General features: G+C 42.6%; 1 protein-coding gene across 5 annotated transcripts in view; it reads right to left on the reverse strand.

Moving 5' to 3' along the window:
• Positions 1–22,714, reverse strand: part of STAU2 (staufen double-stranded RNA binding protein 2) — a 254,141-nt gene that overhangs the window by 52,426 nt on the left and 179,001 nt on the right. Inside the window, exon 14 of one of the 5 annotated variants that reach the window (XM_090040181.1) lies at positions 18,056–20,987. The exons of the other annotated variants lie outside the window; for them this stretch is intronic. Coding sequence (XP_089896307.1) covers positions 20,907–20,987 — 81 coding nt within the window. The 3' untranslated portion in view covers positions 18,056–20,906. Of the gene's footprint in view, positions 1–18,055; positions 20,988–22,714 lie in introns of those variants that run through there. 5 annotated transcript variants of the gene reach the window in all.

The raw sequence follows: 22,714 nt of genomic DNA on the forward strand, positions 1-22,714 counted from the left end.
TCTGTTGGGGTTGGGGGAGCAGGAGTGGGGGAGGGAGGGATTGGGGCTGGGACAAGCTGCCTAGCCAGAGGGGACGGGGAGGGACGCATTACTTGGGAAGGGGATGGGGAGGCATGGGACGCGGGTGTGGCTTGCTTCGGGCGGAAGGGGACAAGCGGCAGCAGGGCACAGGCCTCGCTCCCAGTGTTGCCGCATCCACATCCCCATGGTAGTGCTCGCAGTGGGCACTATGCCCTGCTGCCTCCTAGAGCAAGTTGCGCCTGCACAGTGCCCCCCCCCACGTGCCAGCTGGGCAAGTGGCAGAAGGACATAGCCCTCGCAACAACCCCCACCAGGGCAGAGGCAGGCACAGCTGGAGGAGCTGCAGGAGAAGCCCGCATGGCTGCCCTGCCCAGCCCCATCCCCTGCCCGGGTGCAACGCGGCTCAGCAGGGCACCATGTACTGTCTGGGAGCTCGGGTGGCTTCAGCAGTCACCCGGAACCTGGCAGTGCTCAGCACCAGCAGCCCCAGCTCCCAGACAGTGCGTGGCACCCTGCCCAGCTACACTGCAGCCGCATCATGGGGCAGCTGCCACACAGGTGCCAAGCAGGGGCAGAGATCCCCACTGCCCCATGCTGCATGAGGGAACTCTGCCACAAGTGCCCAGAGGCCCCAGTTGTCACTCCTGCAGCTGGTGAGTACAGGGCTTTTTTTTTGCTTTTTTTTTTTTTTTTTTTAAGTGCTGGGACTAGGCTGGGGCTGGGCAAGGCAGCCATGGGGGCTTCTCCTGTGGCTCCCCCTGCCCATTGATCACTATTCTTTGAGACTGATGACCCACCTGAGATACCAGTACAGGGTTCATTAGAGCCAGTCATGCAGCACCCAGCAATCCCAGAGCACCAGCATTTGAAGACTGCTGGCACCCTCCTGCCACAACCCCTCCAATTCTGCACCAGATTCTTGGGGAATGAATCTCGCTCATTCTCAGGCACCCAGTCCTTTTTCTGTCTCTTCAGACCAGGCCTGGAGGGATTACCCAGTCCTTTTTCTGCCTCTTCAGACCAGACCTGGCCTGTGGGAACAGCTGCACCTCTGCTTGCTCACACGGGGCAGGCTCCTATTGGGAGCAGTGCCCCAGCTTTTTAATCTTGTTTCATAACTAAGTCAATTCTGGAACTCTGCTTCATTTTCTTACTGCTGAACACAGTAATTCCTGGAGCTCTTGTTATCTTCAAGTAATGCATGTTTGGAATCTCCTGGACTACCAACCATTGCTCTTCACAGTGCACTTCAGACACTGCAACTCCTAAATCATCCCTGACCAATGCTTACCCAACCTCTTTAAAACTGCCAGTGAAGGAGATTCCACAATTTCCCTAGGCAGTCTACTCCACTGAGTAAGTCTTTCTTAATATCCAATCTAAACCCACTTTGCTGCATTTCCAGGCACTCCTACACATGCAGTGCTCTGCAGCACCTACACATGCAGTGTTCTGCAGCAAGGGAGAAAAGATGTTCTTTCTTTTCTATACAACAGACCTTCAGAAGACTCAGATCTTGTTCCCTCTTAATAACCTTGTCTGTAAGCTAAACATGTTTATTTCTCTCAAGCTCCCTGTGTATGGCTTGCCTTCCAAGCTCTTTATCATTTTTGTCACTAACCTTTGAATCCTCTCTAACTTCTTCATGTCCTTTTTAAAATGAGGAGCCTAGAACTGCATACAATACTATGATAGGGCCTAACCAGTGCAAACTAGAGTGGTACTACTGCTTCCTATGTCTTGCACCAAACACTTCTGCTGATACAGCCCAAAATTGCATTTGCTTTTTTTTTGCAGTTTGCATATTGCTGACTCGTCTTGACTCTGTAAACCACCAAGACTTCAGATTTTTCTCTGTAGTACTGTGACACAGCCAGTTATTGCCCATTCTCTATTTGTGCTTCTGATTATTCTTCTGGAGGTGTAATACCTTGTATTTGTCAATGCTGAACTACATTTTGTTGTCTCTAGCCCAGTTTTCTGATCTATTAAGCTCCTTTTGAATTCTACAATGCATATGCAATCTTTCACAGCTTCTGCACTGCTCAGGAAGCTCCCTATTCCAGCATCCAGATCACTAATAAATATGTTGAACAGCACCAGGCCCAGGACAGACCATTGTGGGACTCCACTTGAAACCTCCTCCCATTTCAACATGGATTTATTAATAAGAACACTTACAGCAGGGGTATCAAAGATCTGGCCCATGGAGCCCTATCATCTAGCCCACAGTGTTTTCTGTGGGGTTTGGACTGGTGCACTGCATGCAATATTTTCTGGCCCCAGCCCTACCCCCAGACCTGCTGCCCGTCTAGCACAGGGTGCATACAGCACAAGGACTAGAGCCAGTTCGCATTGCACATAGTGCATGGGATCAGTCTGGGAAACATACTGCATGTGTCATCTGCACTAGACCAGGCTGGATCTGGGGCTGCTCCAAATCATAGATTCATAGATTTTAAGGCCAGAAGGGACCTTAGAAGATCATTGGGTCCAGCCTCCTGTACCAAGCAGAAAAGGTAACTTGGGATCAGGTGACCCCAGCAAGGTGACTGTCTAGTCTCCTCTTGAAGATTTTGAGGGTAGGTGATTGCACCACCTCTGGAGGGAGCTTATTCCAGTCTGGACACCCTGACTGTGAAAAAGTTTTTTCCTAATGTTCAACCTGAATCAATCTTCCAGGACTTTGTGGCCATTACTCTTGGTTTTCCCCTCAGGTGCCCTGGTGAACAGTTGCTCACCGAGCCCTTGATGCACTCCCCTAGTGTAGTGGTAAGTTACTACCAGGTCCCCTCTCAGCCTCCTTTTTCCTCAGGCTGAAGAGTCCCAGTTCCCTCAGCCTTTCCTCATATGGCTTGCCTTTTAAGACTCTGATCATATGGATGGCTCTTCTTTGGATTCTCTCAAGCTTGTCCACGTCCTTGTTAAAGTGCAGTGCCCAGAACTGGACACAGTACTCGAGCTGCAGTTTGACCAGTGCTAAGTAGAGCGGAAAATCACCTCCTTGGTTTTGCTGGAGATGCATCGATTGATGCATGCCAGAGTATTATTCGCCCTACTGGCTACAGCATCGCACTGCTGGCTCATATTCATACTGTAGTTTATTATTACCCCAGGTCCCTTTCACTCGTGGTGCTAGTCAGTTTGGTGCTGCCAAGCCTGTAGGTGTGGTGGGGGCTGCTTGTCCCAAGGTGGAGCACTTTACATTCTTGACACTGAACTTCATCAGATTACGACCTGCCCAGCTTGCTAGCCTGTCTAGGTCCACCTGTAACTGTAAGCTATCTTCAAGAGTGACCACGCTTCCCCATAACTTGGTGTCATCCGTGAACTTGGCCAGTGTGCTCTTCTCACTCACATCCAAATCGTTAATAAAGAAGTTGAAAAGTACTGGACGAAGCACTGACTCCTGCGAAACATCGCTGCCCATTTCTCACCAGGATGACATAGATCTGTTTCCTGTGACTCCCTGGGTCCTGTCCTGCAGCTGGTATGTCACTCACCAGACTGTCTCGGAGTTAAGCCCACAATCCTCCAATTTTTTTGTGAGGACATCAGGCTCAGAGACCAGCCCCACATGCTGGAGCCAGCCCACAGGGCTGGTGTGGCACAGGCACCACATGCAGCCCAAGTTCCAGACTGGTTCTGCATGCTGTGTGTAGCATGCCCCCAGTGGGCCCTATGCACCAGGTGTTGCACATAGGGCCAGGGCTGTCATGTGCTAAATACAGTGCACATGGCTGGAGCTGGGATGTGGACAATAAACATGGCCAGTCTGGGGCATGTACTGTATGCTACCCACACCTGAGTGTTGGCTTTGGCACATGGTGCCGGTTTGTGAGCCCAACCCACACCCTTCATCTGCACTATAGGGCCAGACGAGTTTAGCACCCTGGGTTAGGGTATTAAGCCAGCTGTCTATCCATCTGGGAGCAGTTGTTTCTAGCCTATATTTCTCCGTAAGGGAATTTAACTTTTTCTTCCAGTGTTTACAACTTCACTCAACCCACAACAGCACATATAGTTTGGAATCCTATGGAGAGTTTGCTGGGTTAGGCAGTACCTAAATATCTAATGATATTTTCAATCGAATCAGTCTGCAAGTGGAATCATTTTAGGAAACAATTTTAAAAGGTAATGGTCAAACAGTGTTGTACAGAACGTGCATTTAAAATACTTAACAGTTCATGAACAACAAGTTCCCCATTGCATGCATAAATCCAATCCTGCAACCATGCAAGTCTATCTTGGGATATAAAGGGCCTCCAATGCTGTTATATAAGAACGCCTCACAAATTTAATGATTTAGTAATGTCAAAGCACACCCCCTCTGCGTTATGAAAAGAGTGTGACAGAGCATATTTTACAGAGGCTAAGTAATTCACCTGGTGTCACAAAAGAAGTCTGTGACAAAGTTGAGTCTCGTATACGTCTCTTAAGCCCTGGGGCTAATGGAGAATCCTTTCCTGTCAGTGTTTTACCATCATCTTCAAAGGAGAAAACCTCTTGCAAGTTGTAAAAATAGTGCAAAAGAGGTGCAGAGAAAGGCATTTCTATTATTTCCCTTTGCAAATATAAATTTTCTGCTTATTTATATTTTCTAGCACAATGTTAGATCACAGATCAAGGGGGGGATTAGTTCTTGAGGCAATACTTAGAGAATTCCATATATTACTACTGCAACTCTGCAGTACTTATAACCCTAATCTGTAATACAAATATTAAAGCTGAAAAACTGTGGATAAAAATCTATAGCACCCATTAATCTTGAAAAGATATTTAAGTAATATAAAATTCAGTATCATCAACTTTGCTGGTTCAGGGAAATCAAGCTGTAATAAATTGCTCCAAGGCAAAGTACTAATGGTTGAATGAGGCTATGCAATTAAGACATAACTTTTTAAATCACCTTGGAGGTTAAATTTAGAAGAATTATGAGAAAAAGGGCAATTACATGGCAGACTTTTCAATCTGAGGTCCCCTCTTCAAAGATTCAGTTACCTAAATTGTTTTTCACTACTTTAGAAGAGAGCTAGGTGTAACAATATTTCATCCTTCACCAGAGGAAGTAGGGAATACTCTTTCAAACAAAAAGCTTTACCAGGCTATCAAAACCTTTGCAAAGGAAAATAAACTAATCAAGATTGATCTACCGGTCCCCTCAAGTTTACAAATTCCAAATGTTCACATCCCATTTTAAAAAAGGAAGAGAGTAAAATTTAGCCAATATTTTTTCAAAACATATCCTCAAATGATGTATCTTTGCGAAGCTCAAGGTGAATGAACCATACAGTTAATATATACTCATAGTAGTCATGAATAGTTTTAACAATTACCATTTGTATGAGGTATTTACAAATCAAATTCTGAAGAAAAGCATAGGTCTGTTTGGGATCTGATCTGGCAAACATTTAGGAATGGGATTAACTTTATGCACATGAGTAGCCTCATTGAAGTCAAACAGACTATTTATTTGAGTAAAGCTATTCATGTGTGTAAGTGTTTGCAGGCTTGTAGGGCCATTAACATTTTCTTGCAGGGGAGGGCATACACAAAAAGCTTTTAATATTCAAAATAGCACTTCTTCATTGAAATACTAAATTGAAATTACATTAATAACCTTCCATTGAGTTTTGTATTAACCCTGTGTCTGCAAACCAAGCCTGCTGGAGAAATCTCAACCACTGATTTTCTAAAGAAAATGGAAATGATAAAAATTTGCTTCATGAGAAGGTATTTAAAAGAGTGACCTTTACTTGCCCGATTCCCCTTTTTCCGCCCATGTCATACCAAAGTGGCATGTCAAAAGCTCCATACAAATCAATAACAATAATATTTTGCACTTCTACAGCATCTTGCCATCCGAGTTTTCAAAATTGTTTTTACAAACAACTGAGGAAGCCTCGCAGCTCTGAGAGGTTAATGTTAGACCCATTTTTAAGCTATGGAAATGGGGGCAGAAACACTCCCATCACACAAACTCTGTAGCAGAACCAGGAATAGCCCAGAGATCCCCAAATGTCCATTACTGCATTGTATTTTACCTGGGTACATACAATAAATTAAAAACCACAAGTAGCTTCTCTCTGGCATGAAGAGGAAAAAATGAGAAAAGAACCACATTTGACAGTCACATTTAAGATAGATCTAGAGGACCTTTACAGTGCTCATATATATTCAAGCTAGAACCAAAATAACTACACAGGTTTTAATTTGGAGCCTTGGTGATTCTGGAGCAAGTCTATATGTGGACACTTATTCTGGATTAACTATGTCATTTTGATTAAATTATTTAAAAATTAGGATAAATCAAAATAGGACAAAGGTGATAGTCTTATCAATGTATGTTAAAATCATATAAGCGTTCACAGACTTGAACCAAAACTAACTGAACTTTGAATTAGAATCTAGTTTAGTCTGTGTGCAAACATGCCCAATTCCCACAGTAATAGATGAAATTTCAGTTACTTAAAAAATTGGAAAGACAAAATATGCATCTTGATCTTCCTGTCACTTACAGCAATTTTAAGTTTGTGTAACGCAACTGAAATAAGTTAAATACCAGTGTAAATCAACTCAAGATTTACACCAGTGCAAATATGCAGAAAAGGTATTCAACCAGTTAAATGTGCAGAAAAGGTATTCAACCAGTTAAATGTGCACAAATAGTGCTCTCTAAAACTGGGATATCTTATACTAAGGCACTTACGAATTTTGATCCCCATACACAACTTTCAGGAGAGATGAGACGCTGCCAACTACCTCAAGATCCAGTACCATATAGCTAGCTCAATGATCTTAAATCTTGCAACCTGCCTACCAGCTTTCTGTTGTGCCCAATTCAAGTTTACTTAGAAAATAAAGGTCATAAAAGGAGTTGAATTAATATTATTAAGTGTCATTTCAGCTGGTACTGCATTAATAATGGAGCTGGAAGGAGAAGAAAATCAGCTTCAGTTTTTACATGCTGTGTGATATAACTTGTCTACATACATCTGCAATTTTTTAAAATTCCTTATACTTCTACAACCTTCAGCCAATTTTCTTCAATTTTCTGCTCCACTAACTTAAAAGTCATTTCCTTAAGAAAACAGATGACAGACAACTTGAGTGACTGATTATATTGTGCCATCACTTTGTTTTTCTCTGAGGCCTTGGTTTAAGAGGATGGATGTAAGTGTAAATGACAGAAAGGGGAGCTTCGCATAGGATTTCACTTCTGTTCAAAGACAAGCTAATGCAACCTCACTGAGGTGCAATCAACTTGACAAATGGATGCTGTGCAACCCTGTGCCTCCCACTGAAACCTGAGAGCCTGATTTACACAATATTCTCCCTGTAAAGTGAAGGAAGACCAAATTCCAGACAGACTTAATGCTGCTTTGCTGTATAATGGGTAGATCTGATAATTCTTCTCATATAATGAAATCTGATAATAGTGGGAAAATACATCAGAAAGAATGGAATACATTAATGAACTTGTAAAAATACACTTAAGTCTTAACAGCTTTAATAAACAGAAAAGAAATGTAGCTCAAACCAGAGTCTTTATATGCAGCCAGCACTTCTCAAGTTTAACAATGCAGTTAGTAATGGAGGCAGGGGTTTCTATTTACAACTGGCCACAAACACCACACCTTTTTCAGATGGTCAGGAAAGAAAAATCATTTAAGTATCAAAGTAAGCTTTCAAACATTTCTCCATTTTTCACCTTGCCCCGTCCCCCCAAAGTAAACTAATTCTGTAATATAAACTTACTTCACAAGAAAATGCGAGTCAGATAGAAAAGGTTTTTTTCCATCCAAGACAGTATTTCATTGATTATCTGGATCATAAAAAGAAGACCAAACAGGAAACTGGCAAGCCTTAAAAAGAACTAGCTTTCTGCTCTCATCTATTGAAAAACTAAAGAAACTTAATTGAAAAACACTTATTCTTTTACAATTTTAAACTTTTTTTGTCTGTCTCTACATAAATGATCCGAATGATTTAATCTGAGAAGAAAGCAACAGAGATGGCTCTTAAAAATAATTTAGGTTTTTTGCTACTACATGATCAAAAACTACTCAGACTAGCATTGTTTCTACAAATGAACACTGTGCCCAGAAAACAATTGTAATCAGAAGTAGTTATCACAGATATAAAAGTTAAATAGCACAAAAATTTTAGGGTTCTATTTATTTAGTTGTTGTCACAAATAAAAGGGGGGAAAAAGCTTATGCAAACATTTCATGCTGAAGTGAATGGATTTCAACAGCTGCTGATTTGGTGACATTGAGAACTCCAGTGGAGATGTCCTGCTGAATTAACGTCTTGGAAATTTTAAAAAGAAACTTCAAACAGACCTTGTTTAGCAGGCGGTCGAAGAGCTTTCTCTGTGGGGATCATGTGAAGACTAGCAGAGCAGTCAGTCAGTCATGAATCAGGCTTGTCAATAGTTGCCTATTTTCTCAACAGGTGTCTCAATCAAGCACAAAATCCTTTCTCCATTAGCATCTTTATTTAACAGAATTCACTGTCTTCCCAGCACAACATTTTGCTAATACAAGTCTTACCTTATTGATTTGCTAATAGCTCTTGGCTCCTTAGTGTCATTACTAAATCTTAAACTTGCCCTTATCCACTTTTCCCTTGTCTACTTACAGAAGTACAGGAAGTACAAGAACTGTAGAACAGGAGTCATAAAGAATTTAATTCTCTGTTACTGCTGCTAAATACAGCAGAACCCATGCTATCATCCTTTGGCTGATGAGGTATCTATGAAGCGCTATTATTGTCAGTGCTCTTGTTCTTAGCCAGCAGTAAATAATTATTCTGCCTTGAAACAAAAAGAATCATTATAAGCATTAAAATATGCCTCATCCTGATATAAAAAGGTTGGAAAATATTCTCATTAAATGAACATGCTTGTATCAAACTAGACAAATGAATATTTTAAGAACTCCATCTAAAGCAATTTTGGAGGGGCAGTGGAAATAACTTTCAATTTCATTTCTAATTCTGAGTCATCAAATTAAACAGTATTTTTGCAACTAAAATAAGTCACTTTTCAAAGACTTAATCATCTAGTTTATTTTAAAGCTGCAAGCATTATGTAATACTTACAAGTGTTACAAAAGTACTACAAGACCATAGCTATCAAAATCCAGACAAAAACCAAGCACGTGTAAGTAATTTATTACTTCAAAATATTTCTTACCTGCCTATGATCACAGTATACATATGTGTATGATTTTTTTGAGTGGTATGAAATGACAAAAAGAGACTGAGATCTTTTACCCGTCGATTCTCTCTCCCAAAAGTGACAATCAAGCAAATACTCTATCACACTTATTTAGGCAGTTTATTCAACCAAATCTATGATGCTAATTTATATTCTGAGCTTTCTGCTGCTGTTTATCTTTAAAAAAATACAAAGGAGAGAAAAAAATTAATGTTATGAATTTCACCATTTCCATTTACAGAGCATTATTCTCCTATATCTTCAGGGAAAAGTTCTGTAAAACAATGCAGACAAGTTGTCAGCAGCATGCACGATCTCCCTAATTTCATTCTCTATATTAACAACCTCAGTAGACAATTCAGCTTTTCCACAACTCATGTGTAAAAAAATAATCTTACAAAATATGTTATCAGCTTTACTGCATTGTTTTTAGATCAAAAGCTCCTTCATACTGAACCTTAATAAACAAGCTTCCAGAGGAAGTTAAATTCTCCAGTTACAATGTACAATTTTATAGTTTCCAAATACCTCTGAATCTCATGTCATGCCAGAAAGTAAAACAGGTTCAGTTTGATCATTCCAGCTATATGTCAAAAGTCTTCCATATTGTTGGATAACATGAAAATGAAGCAGTAGTTCTTGTCATCCTCAATTTAAGAATTTATTATATGTGACCTTGGAGCAACAGCTTGTTTAAATACTATCTGTAATATCAGTAAACTGTGTGTACCACCTGCACTGTGACTTGAATTACTGAAATGTAAGACTACCCAATTAGAGTTCTCAGATTTCAGCAGAAAAAACATTTGTACTAATAGAAATTTACATGACATATAAATATCTTTAGTGTATTTCAATTTTAAAATGTAACTTGATTACACATCTGATAGTCACATTATTCATTTATATAGGATGTACCACAGGGACAGGCTCACACAAGTATGTGAATAGATGCACAGACATAGCATGGCCCATATCTTGAAAACAGGACGGTGAGTAACTTTACAAACCAGTACAACTGAAATCCAAGCTAATCACATCTGTAAGTGTAATTCGTACTAGAATAGAGATAGCACACTGTGCTTGTGGATTATACAAATACATTTAAACAAGTCTTTGCCTTGAGGTAATACGTGAACTTTTTTTTAGCTGAGTGGAACAAGAATTACAGCTGAAATCTCCTTCTGTTCAACAATGTGGAAAAGTTTTGACATATACCTGGAATGATCAATTGACTTCAAGAAGACTGGTCACATGCATACCAGCACTCCTGTGTATGCATTTGCAAGATCATGACGTATGTTTCTGAAATGTTTATTTTCCTCAAAGTCAGTTCTGACAGATACATCTAAGATAGCAAACAGGCAAAACAAACAAACAAAAAATCCAGTATTTAAAGAATTTACCAAAATATCTTCTTAAAATGCTCCTCCTGCAAATATTAAATCAATAAGTTCATTTTAGGTATCCTGCCAGGTGCTGAACAGACTCTGACCAGCATCAGAGCCCTGAATAACAAATCCAGCAGAATAATATTTTAAACCGTATTCTCAACACTGAATTAATGCAGATCATGAAACACAGTTTTATGGTAAATTGATCTTTGTTCCTTAAATGTAAAGATTTTTATCTTCCAGTATAAGTAACACACTTCTGATCTGCTCCATCACAAAGACCACAAACCTTCAGAAAGGTAGCTACATTGATGCAAAGTCCAAATGGTTGATATGCTGTCCTGGTACATATACGGGGGTTTCCCTAAAGTAAGCTGAATTGGTGCTAGCTCTGTCTCACACTGGTACAGCACATCTACTGAAAGGGATTGGATAAATTACCAGCTGAACATACGTTTGTAGTGCAATGCTAGGGCTAAAAAAATGTATATTGAAGTAGGTTATTGCTATCGTATATGGTATAAGTGAGACAACTGCTGGAGTATCATATTACAACTGAAAAAGAGCACTGACAAATTAGAAAGGATTTGAAAAAAAATTATTTGAGGTATGAAAACTTTTCTTATGCTGAGACTGAAGAAACATAGTCTATTCAGTTTAAGCAGAAGCCCCTCCCTGACACCCAGCTCTGCAGGGCAGATCCTACCCATGGGCCATAGATTCAAAGTACGAATGATTAATTTTAAGATTATATAAATTATTAATAGGATTAGCTGGAGTCTGAAGTTTACCTATCAGCATCAAGAAATTACAGCATTTTGGCTCCCATATGGTGCAGTTTGAAGCTATCAATCCTGATTTACCTACAACAGGGGTTGTCAACTGGAGGTATTCATACCCCTGGCGGTACTTGGAAAGAGGCTGGGGGTACGTGTGGGTGGACGGAGATGGAAAATCACCACACACCACTCCGCCCCGCTGCCTCCCAGGAGCAGGGCTGGGCGGGTGTGAGGGCAGTGGCTCCCCTTTGTGGACTACACAGGCACTGCCTGTCTGGCCGGATGCAGTGAAAGGGAGCTCACACGCAGGTGTCACCGCTGCCATCCAGCACCCTGCACTGCTGCGTGCAAGCCCCCCCATGCAACCAGAAGTGTACCCAGAAGGGTTACACTCCTTAAAAAAGGTTGAAAACCCCTGACCTACAACAATCACTTTGGTTAACACAAGTCATGTTAAGTCCAGTGCCACATGTGGGGCACGCATTTTCTTATGTCTACAGTTTGTATCTGTAATTCTGCATAAATATATGCCAAATAATTTTCATTACAGCCAGAAGAACTAATGGTTAGAGATTGGAACAGATAACTGAAAGAGGTTGTTCCATCCTTGAAAGTTTTTAAGAACAGGTTAAACAAACACGTCTGGAATGGCTCAGATATGCAGGATCCTACCTTGAACAGGGTGTTAGACTAGATGACCTCCTGAGGTCCCTTACAACCCTGTTTTGCTATGGTATTATGATTTTACTCACATGCATAAAGTGGCACAAATTCAAATGCTTACAGTATCAAGACATATGGATCAAATTTCTCAAAAGGGCTGTAGTTCTGGGTAACCATTAGGAGCCATTTTGAATCTGAATTTTAGAAGGGCTAAGTATGCACAACAGTTGCTGAAAACAATGACAGCTGTGGGCATTTGGGCTGCTTGCAGATGTTCAAAAAAAAAGATACTTTAAACTCCATGTGCTCCTGCACCGAGTCCAGCGTATGCCCAAAAGAGGCATCGCATAAGCTGGACCTGGCTCACCCAACAGTTACTTTAGTGGGGCTTTTTTGGCACTTTTATCTAATAGTTGATTGAATCAGCTGTTGGATAAAAACACCAAAAAGCCTCACTGAAGCGCCCAATCTAGATAGACACTGTGGACATGCGTTGGATTAGTGTGCTGCTTCTTTCAGTAAAGTGCTGCTTTTTTCTTTTTGTTTTGTTTTTTGTTAACATCTGCAAGCAGCTTTACTGCTTGTTAAGATGAGGATGAAGGAGTTTCAAGTTGTAGTCAGAAACAGAAGAGATTTTTGAAAATATGTTCCTTTATCTTTTCTCTCAAATTCTATATATGGGAGAATCAAGGCTTGTTTGATAGAATATTTTAATAGACCAACTATGTAGATGGGAGAGACATTGGACAAGGTTTTGGTCAAAAAATATGTTTCCTTAGATTGGGAAAATAGATACAATAGATACAATCTACAGTACCTACTAGGTAAAACATTTACTTTTGTTTCTTTCCACTGTATAAATGAAAATAGTCACTTAAAGAAGGGAAAGAGGGAAGTAAAACAGTGAAGCAAGGAAGTTATCAGAAATAGCTAGAAATTAAGTAGAAGGCAGTTCAAATGAATAGACTTAATTATGTAAAGACTGACTGTTCAAAAGAGAAGAGGATTGTTATTTTCTATGGAGAACAGAGAGATTACCAGACAGCTGGTAAATTGCAATGCACCAGAAAACCACTGTCTGTATTTAGTCCATTGGTTTTAATATAAATTTAGTAAAGTTATATTTTTTTTTCCTGGTCCCATCTTTGTAAAGTATGTGCAGGTTTACCCTGAGAACAAGAACCATGAGGTCAGATATGGAATGGTTGTTCTGTAAAATATTCTCTTATTGGGGATTGAGTGTGTACTTTTTCGGAGTTTTCACTCTGGAAAATAGTGGGTGTTTAGTTCCACCCACACAATTCCCATGAGGATATTGGATGAGATACGTCTCATTCTATGAGAGATGTGGAGGACCCATGAATTCTGATGGTTTAGTTGTGGACTATGGTGCTGGTAGAAATGTGCTAGCAGGTTTTTCACTTGTTGTTTAGGGAGGTCCTTTTTCTGGTCAGGGTTTGTAGAGCAGTGGGGAGTTTGTTTCTGCCTGGGAATTAAATGAAATCAAGAAATTTTGTCTGGGATGGGGTGAACAGGGAATGCTTTTCTGAAGGTATGGACCTTTTCAGTAAACGCTGTAATTGTTTTATGATCTTTCTTAAATGGTTCAGTGTAGGATGTTATAAGGTAATAAGGGCCATGCGGTCAGTGGGCAGGGTTTTTTCTGTATCATAGTACGTTTGTACAGGATATCTGGGTGCCTTGTTCAAGAATGCAGTCTATTTCTTTTCTGGAGTGCTGGATAAAGGCAGTTTTTAGGCTGGCGAGGCAGGTGTCCCAAGTATTCTCATCAGAGCAAATGTAGTGGTATCCGAGACCATGGCTAACAAGTGTGTTTATGATGTTTATTAGTTTTGTGGAAATAAATGTGGTGGTCCATAGGTTTTTAGTAGGGTGCCATTGTAGATGTGCACTGTAGTATCTAGAAAGCTGATGTTGGTGTAGGCAGGGCTGTTCCTATGGGGGGCGAATCAGGGCAACTGTCCTGGGCCCTGCACTTTGGGGGGCCCCACAGAGCCAGGCAGAGTGGCTCGGTGACACCGCGCTGCTGCTGGCTTCACAGCTGGCCACTCGGCACCTCACCCCCCCACACCGAATCTGCCACCGGCTTCCTCGCATCTTGGGGTGGTGCCCTGCACACGCTGATTTGCCCCGGGCCCCGCACCCTACTCGGATCATCTCTGGGTGTAGGAGTACTATGGAGAGAATGTAATGCAATGGTGGTAGTTGTTGAAGCTGTGGTAAAAATCAAATCAAGGTGTTCAGTCCACATGATAAAAATTTATTCCATTATTTATGGAAAGATGATGGCCATGTCCACATGAGTGTGGACATTTGATTCCCTGGGGACAACTAGCAATGGCACATCTTGTGCTGCTGCTGGTTGTCCCTAGGGAATGCCTGTGCCACATCCCCTCTGGCACATGGTAGGTTGCCCTGAGCAGGGTAGGAGAGGCTGGGGCCACCACTGGGTTGGCCCCAGCAGCCTTACCTGGGATCCTGGGGGCCTTCTGGGTCTGCAACTGTGGTAATCCTGCTGCTTGGAGCCTGGTCAGCAGATGTAGTGTGGCTCTGGCTAGCCAGGCTCCCATTTTGAGTGGTACGCACTGCCCCTGCATGTGCCGCTCTGCTTTTTTTTTAACCAGAGGTCAAACCCCCCCCCCCCCCCCCACACACACACACACTGCTTCCTTGCAGTGCAGAGAACAGCTGAATGTACGGTATGTGGCACTGCAGACGCATCTCCAGTGCCACATATAGCATGGCCATGCTTGTCTCTGTGCTCATCTGGATGCGGCCTATGGTTTTGCATTTGTAGTTTGGATCTTTGTTCTGTATTTTTTGAGGCTTCATTGTCAAATCAGTTTCTCTATTAAAATGCCTGGATATTTGATATATTGCACACTGTTCACTGTTAAAACACCACTGATGAACATCGTCCTAACATCTTAGGAAGAGGTGGATATTGACACTACTACTTGTGAGATGCAAATCATCCCTTTTTTTTCCAGCTTCTCATATTCTTCAAGATCCTTTAGACCAAAAGGAATATAAAGGCATAAAACTCCTTTTCCAAAACACTGCCCATTTCTATGGTGTCTTCCATACTTCACTTTGTACTCCAGCTCTGTCATGTAATTCTCCAATAAACTCCTTGGGCACGCCCACACATGCAGGCACGTGTCTGCAGCAGCTCAAATAGGAGCAGCACAAATCTGAGCTGGGGATTTTTGCCTGAGTGCACGTGCCTGGACATGCACTTTGGTGTGGGGCAGGTTTCATAGACATCAGGGCTGGAAGGGACCTCGGGAGATCATCGAGTCCAGCCACTTAGGGCAAAATAACCCTGCCCAGCTCTTCCTGGATCTAGAGCCTGGGGCCAGCACCTGTGCTAGCCCCAGCAGTAAAAAAGCCTGCCTTGTGCTGGGCCCAGCAGTATAAAAACCTTTCCTGGGAAGCAGCTGAAGGCTGCTTGGTCTCAGGATCTTCTGGGGCCCAGCCAGTTGGTATCTGGGGACACTACCCCTTGTGCCAGCTGGATTGCTGAAGCAGCCCTGAGAGTCCCCTGCACCCTCTACCCAGTCCAGCAGTCTGGCAGTGGTGGTTGCTGCCTAGCTATGACCTGGTGCCACCTGTGACAGCATGTGGCCCCAAGGCCACACGCCTGCCAGACCCAGATGGGGACTGCATGGCCGCAGCAGAGGCATCTGCACCTCTGGCCCAGCTACCAGTGAGCTGTGGCTGCACAGCTGGCCTTTGTGTGGCACTACTGCCATGTGTGCTGCCACCCGGCCATCTGTTCTCAGTGAAGATGTTCTCAGTGTGGTGACCTGCTTTGAAGTGTCAAAGTGTGTCCTCCTGGCCCCAAGTGGCCAGCCACCTCCAGCTGGGTCCCGAGTGCCAGCCCTGAGCAGGCTCCTCTGCCTGGGTCCTGCCACCTGCCTCGCTAGCAGGAATTCTGGTGTTCTATATTTAAAAACTGCAAAATCTCTGATAGAAAAATCCCAAATTCACTCTTTAAAATGGTCCAGGACCAAGCCCTGCCCTGCTTTTCCCCCCCGGGGTAGTTTCTGATACTTGGATATCCAGGTATCAAATTTTGAGCCCATGCTGCACACATGCAGTGTAGGGAACATTTTTTTGTTTACAGTGTACCTCCTGCAGCATCTCAAACTGGTTTGGGATGCTGCAAGAGGCATATACACGCTCATCTGGACGTACTGCTTATCACTTTTCTCGCTATTTAGTTATGATCAGAATGAAGATGTTAAAATGTTCCCTGTGATCTTTTATAGCTCCATCAAAATCTATATTTCCTGTTTTCTCTACAGATTTCCACTGTTTCTTTGCTTATCTCCTATTATATTAAGTTAAAATATACTGGTTGCTGTATTATTGTACTTTCTACTGTCTACTTAGCTACGCAAATCAGTGGGTTTGCTTTTATGAAGAGACATATTTTTGTGAAGACAAGATAATCTGCTTCTAAAGATAACTGCTCTTCTTACCTTCAGGCACATCTTTGCTAAAAAGGACTCTTGTGGATATTATGCTTGACCTGTGGTAGTGTTACGGTGATGCTGTAACCATCATGATTCTCTCACATATTTAACCATTGACTTCCAGGCTATTTTTGACAGGGAGGTGCAATACTATTATTTTTTCATTATATTTATAATATGGACAGGCAGGTAAATTTGTACCTGAGAAATAAACTCAACACCAATTTTGCAAGGCAGATGGACCTACCTTAAAATATATGTTGATCTATTAATTTATTTTGTTGAACTGATATGTGATCTACTGAAAAGCCTATTGAGAGCATAGTCATGTCATTAGAGTCTAGAGTGGTTGGGTATGGTGGGGTGCCACCCTGACACAGCAGGCATCCCAGGGGGCCTTGTGACTCCTTGCCTAATAGAATCCTTAAAAGGAATGCAGCATACATTCCTTTCCATGTTAAATCAGCTTTGCTGTGGAAGTTTGGGATTGGAGTTTGTCTCTGTCTCCTCCCCAGCCCTCCAGTGGGAAGTCCCTTTGCTCCCTTTACTCTATCCCCTACACAAAGGCCTAAACCACACTGTAGGTATAATGGGCATTTGCGTTTTCATCTTGCAATGCACTGGAGATCCACCACTTTGGAGCGGACTCAATTAATTGACTCTGCACCGCACGCGAGCTGATGCGAACTGCAGTTCTCCATGAAGTTGTATAAGTGACGAAATGCAGGTCAGCATGCAGAAAATGGCAGCATGCAGAAAATGGCAGCTTTTGAACTAACATATCTCCAATCTGTTTTCGTTCAAAAGCCTACTGATGCCATTTTCTCAGCGCTGATGTGCCTTTCGCCACTTATACAACTGCATGAGCTGCAGTGCTGGGTGCTTTTCAAAGCACCCGCTGCTGTGATGCATGCTTGTGTACAAATGCCCAATAAGCTTAAGTTTTGGGGTGTTTTTTTTGTTTTTATTTTTTAACTTTTAAGTATGTTTATGTCAACTTTTGTGTTAAACTATAAAATCAGGTGTTCAAATTACAAAGTTTCTTTACAATTCTAGTGAATAAGGTTCTTTACTTGCTGCTATTCCTTTAACACCTGACAGTTAGTGCAAGTAACTGGCAAGGGGATCTGAGCACAGGACTCAGGAACAATAAAAGTAAAGCAGCAGGTTTTCATACACAGCCAACTAACCATAAAGTTATGTGGGTGTAACTGCTGTTTAAGAATCACTGTATATCTATGAAAACTGGACAAATTAAGATAACACTTTCCTTGCCTTTTTTTGCAGAGATGTTACCATCTCTCTAGGTAAAATGAATAAATTAAAATTATTACCGTCCGTTTTCAGTGAAAATATATATTGCCTCAAAGATAATTTTCTCACACTCTACAAAACAGAGACAGGGATGACTAGAGACTACAAATCTTTAGGTTCTCCACTGATGCATTAACTAAACAAAAAAGACAACCTTACTTGTTTCAGAAAGCTTTATTAGAATAAGAATCTTTGAAGGCAAACACAAAAGATTCTAGTATGTTTAGATTTTATAATGTAAACAACTAATTTAATGCATCACTAATGATATACAATAGATGCCATCTTGCAACACGAATGCAAGCAAGAAACTGATGTAATCTGTGAGATATTTCAAAGTAATTAATTTGGGAATAGGAAAAGAACTTCTATTGTGTAAACTCCGTTTTCCTTTTTTAACAATTAGAAAACTTCAGCTGTTGGATAATGGAGAGTTGTTAAATAAAGTTAATAAGCCATCTTTAGAACTGGTTTCTAAACTACAAAGTCCATTAAGCAGATGTATGTGAAGGTTACTGGTTGAAAGCCTTTTAAGTGACAGTTAAGAGTGAAGTAAAACAAGCCACAAGATACAGGTTTTGTAAAATTATGATCACAAAACTATATATTTCCACAAATCTTCTCAACATTGTTTGCTTTGGCTATACTGCAAAACAGTCCCTGGCATATCAAACCCTTTACCTCAGGGGCAGGCAAAATATGGCCTGCAGGCTGCATCCAGCCTGCCAAGCACTTTCATTTGGCTTGTAGTGCCCACCAACAAATTGTGCCCCACCGAGCCTTTCCACCCATGAAGGTGGGAGCGAGATACCCACACGTACACACAGCACCAAACATACCTTATTGCGCCTTGCTCTCCCCCCGCGGGCGGAAGGGCCCATCCTGGGCAGCATGCAGCTTCCATGCAGGGCTGCTGCTGCCGCAGCCCCAGGGACCTGTTCCACTTCCCTGGTCGCCTGCTGGCTTCACCTACCCCCACAACCCCAAACTGCACCACACACACCACTGCACACCCACCCACACCCCACCATACACACACACCCCACAATATACAAGACCAAGAATTTATTTTTGAGTAGTCATGCAATCACCTCTATATACAGTACACAAACATGAATCGTGACAAAAATATTTTTCGTAATGAAACTAAAATATGTTTTAGTAGCTGCTTGACTTTTAGTATATGATTTTGTTTCTTTCTGGTTCTAAGATAGCAACCTCTCCTCCCAAAAGGAGTATTTCTGGGGGGGCAAGGGGAGGGACTTCCAGTGGCAAAGGTCAGGGGTTAGGGGTGAGGCGTCTGGTCCCAAGATGGTAACAAAAGGGCAGGGCAACTGTCAAGGGCCACCCATGCCCCTCTCGACAGCTCACCAAAACTTTTTAAGCAGTCCTCAACACCCAAATAACTGCCCGCCTCTGTTTTACATGCTACTATTTTTGTTCTGAAAGGGTAAATGAGGCCCAGCAGAGTTCTGTCAATGCACTTCAGTCTTACATTGCAAAGCCTGTTGTAGCACCTGGCTCTCAGACAAGAACTACTGATCCTGCCATATCATGTTTTCAGTGCAGCAGAGATGTGATGTGGACAGTGCCCACCAGGAGTTAAAATTAATTTCTAGAAGCATTTGTAGGGCCAGTCTTCCCCAGGCATCCTTAGGGCCATCACTATTCATCCTTTCTCTTTTGGTCATTTCCCTTCTAAACTGTGGTAAATTAAGATTTACTGGGGCCCTGGGCAAACAGAAAATTGGGGGCCCCCCACCAGGTGAAGGCAGGTTCCCTCTGTGCCTGCCAGGGGGCTGTGGCTGGGCCCGCGTGGCCTCCTCGGCACATTCAGGGTGAGCCAGGGATGTGAGTACCGCTGAAGTGAAGGCAGCCCTGGCCTGGCTTGGCCCCTCTGCCTGGCGGGTGTCACACAGCCGGGGTTGGAGTCCCCCAGTGCCATGGGACAAGCTGAATTCCCATGACCAGGATGCTTGCCTGGGCCCCCTAGGGTGCTCCCCCTGGCACCCTAGTGGGGCACTGATTGGCAGTGCCCCACTAGGGCCCCTGTGAGCCCATGTGTTACTCCGCCCCTGCTTCTAAATCCATATCTCTTTATATTACAATTATGGAGATTAGAAAGTCATGTCAAATATTTCTTCCTGGTTTTCCTCCTCTGATTATTTGGTAATTGTTTATATATAAATTTGCTTATATATGCGATGATGACTGATATATTTTCTTACATACTAATTCATCTTTTTACTAATTCTGGTAACTGCCATATACTGGAAACCAGGCGTTGAGTCCTACATAGTCATCAACCTGTATGAAACTGATGTGCTCATATGGGGCGTTACTGAAATGAGTAGGGCTTCGTATGTGCCCAGTAGTCTTCAGATGAATGACAATGTGGTAGTGGACCAAACATGACAGTTTAGTGATCATTCAACGTCAGACTCATATAAGTGATTGAGCTGGGAGATATGAAATTCATTAACACCTTAAAAAGTGTTAAAGCATTAAATATTTAGAGAGGACACTAAAGTAAGGGTGACCTTTTTAACAGTCATAAATAGAACTAATAGTTGTAAGTCCCATGCAATAGGAAGTTATGTTCTCAATTCAAGTTTTTGAGCCAAGGGGTGAGACTTGCCACCAGTACCAGCAATGGATGCACTTTTATTTAACTGAATAAGATATGCCAAGGGGACACAGATTGCCAGGGTAATGGAACTATACTATGTTGAATTTATTTTGCTGCCTTTGTCTCACTAAACTGTGATTCAGGTTTCCAGTCAAAGGGATTCTACCCTCATCAGGATTTGGGGGAATCACCAGAGCACCCCAAGGGATGACAAGATTGAACGGTCACAAACTCCACCACAACCAATTCAGGCCGGACATAAGAAAGAACTTCTTCACTGTCTGAGCCCCCAAGTTTTGGAATAGACTGCCACTGGAGGTGGTTCAAGCACCCACTTTGAACACCTTCAAGACACATTTGGATGCTTATCTTGCTGGGATCCTATGATCCCTGCTGACTTCCTGTCCCTGGGGCAGGGGGCTGGACTTGATGTTCCTCTGGGGTCCCTTCCAGCCCAAATGCCTATGAAATGAAATACTGTATTAGATTTACAAATGTAAAACAAAATGCACAGGTGAAAGGTTGAAAAGTCGATAAAGCATCACTTTCAGTTGTACTAATGTGGAAGGCATGCTAGCGGGTATGGATGGGAGGGTGTGATGATTCTGACTAAACAGTACACTGTCTTAAAGGTCCTTTCGGTCAGCTATAGAGGTCCCCATTTTGTGTTACCCTTAAATTTTTGTTGGCAGGTGGCTGAAAGATTTGAACAACACTGCTAGCACTGGGAAATATGGTACCATAAATAGATATACAGTTGGGTGGTTACTTTTTCAGCAAACAATACATTTATAGAAAGGATGCACTTTTGACATAGCTTAACCTGTTTACACATTTGGGACAAATGCTGTACATTTTCAGCTAAAAGTGAAATAAAAAACAAAATGTTGAAGAGAACTCTTTCTAAGAGCCCCTCCACATATGCAGGTAAAGGCACAATGGGATCTAATGCATGAGCCACACAATCACACCTTTTGCCATGCCAGACATGCATAGCAGGAGATGGAATCATGAGATTGTGTATTAAATCCCCATTGTGGCTTATTCATGGTACAGGGGGAGCCTAGCAAGGGGAGCCCGATCCTGGGCTCCTCCTGCACCAGCAAAAAGTTCACAGCTGCTGTGATCTCTCAGGCTTGGTGGTGCATGAAACCCCCAAGACTGGAAGACTGCAGCAATGCCCCATGCCTGCTGGGACCCAGGTTGGCATGGTGCACCCCAGTGGCTAGGAGTTCCATCACCTGAGGGAGCTCCCAGCCACAGGGGAGGCTGTGCTACATGTGCAATTAAAACTTGATAGCAACCAGCTATAAAGTTAGTATAGGTTTTTGAGGTCTAATTTTGTAGCTGGTTGGAGCTTTTGTGGTGTGATAGATACTTGGCACATGTAGCTGGTGTTAAGGTACCTGCGCAATGAACCAGTTAATTGCATGATACCTGTAACGTGTAAGGGGTTGTCTAAATTTTTCATTTTGGAGCGTTTGTAATAAAGCAAAGAAAATGCAGGTTTAGATTAAAAAAGAGGAGGGGGGAGTAGTCTTGCTGCCCACCTTCATCCAAGAGCCCAGCAGTTAAGGTTTTTATGAAGGATATGGGAAACCCTGCTTCAAAAGTTCCAACTCTGCTTGAGGGGATATGACCTCTAATCTCCCATGTAACCACCATGCTCTAGGATATAAAGCATGGCGATTAAGGGTATTCTCCTGAGAGCTGAGAGAAGTGTGTTTCAGTCAGAGGGGGTGCGTCTACATGAGACATTTACTGTGGAGCTGCCCAATTAGCTCCACAGCAAGCATCTCAGTGTCTACACGTACGGCCCTGCTGTGGAATTTTTTCACGCACAGCAGTTCACATGCAGACACTGATGGGGTGGGCTGGAGTGCAAGAGTGCTTCAGTGCAGGGGCTGCCTGCTGGCTAGCCCTGCACTGGAGCACATTTGTGCCCCAACACACCCATTTACAGCGTGGTGAGATGGGTCAGAGCAGCCACAGATTGACAGGCTGACCCCCCAGATCCTCTGCCAGGTGAGGCTGCTCCGACATGCTGTGGTCCTGGGTGCACATTCAAACAGTGAGCACATTCTCCTGGGAGCAATAAAGTCCAGTGTGATATGCATTTATTGCTTTGAATTAATTGCATGTGTAGATGTACCCAAGAAGACTTAACCTACATTTTTGACAGCATAGGT

Source organism: Crocodylus siamensis, chromosome 3, assembly GCF_052110815.1.
Source record: "Crocodylus siamensis isolate JL-2025a chromosome 3, ASM5211081v1, whole genome shotgun sequence".
Taxonomy (NCBI): domain Eukaryota; kingdom Metazoa; phylum Chordata; order Crocodylia; family Crocodylidae; genus Crocodylus; species Crocodylus siamensis.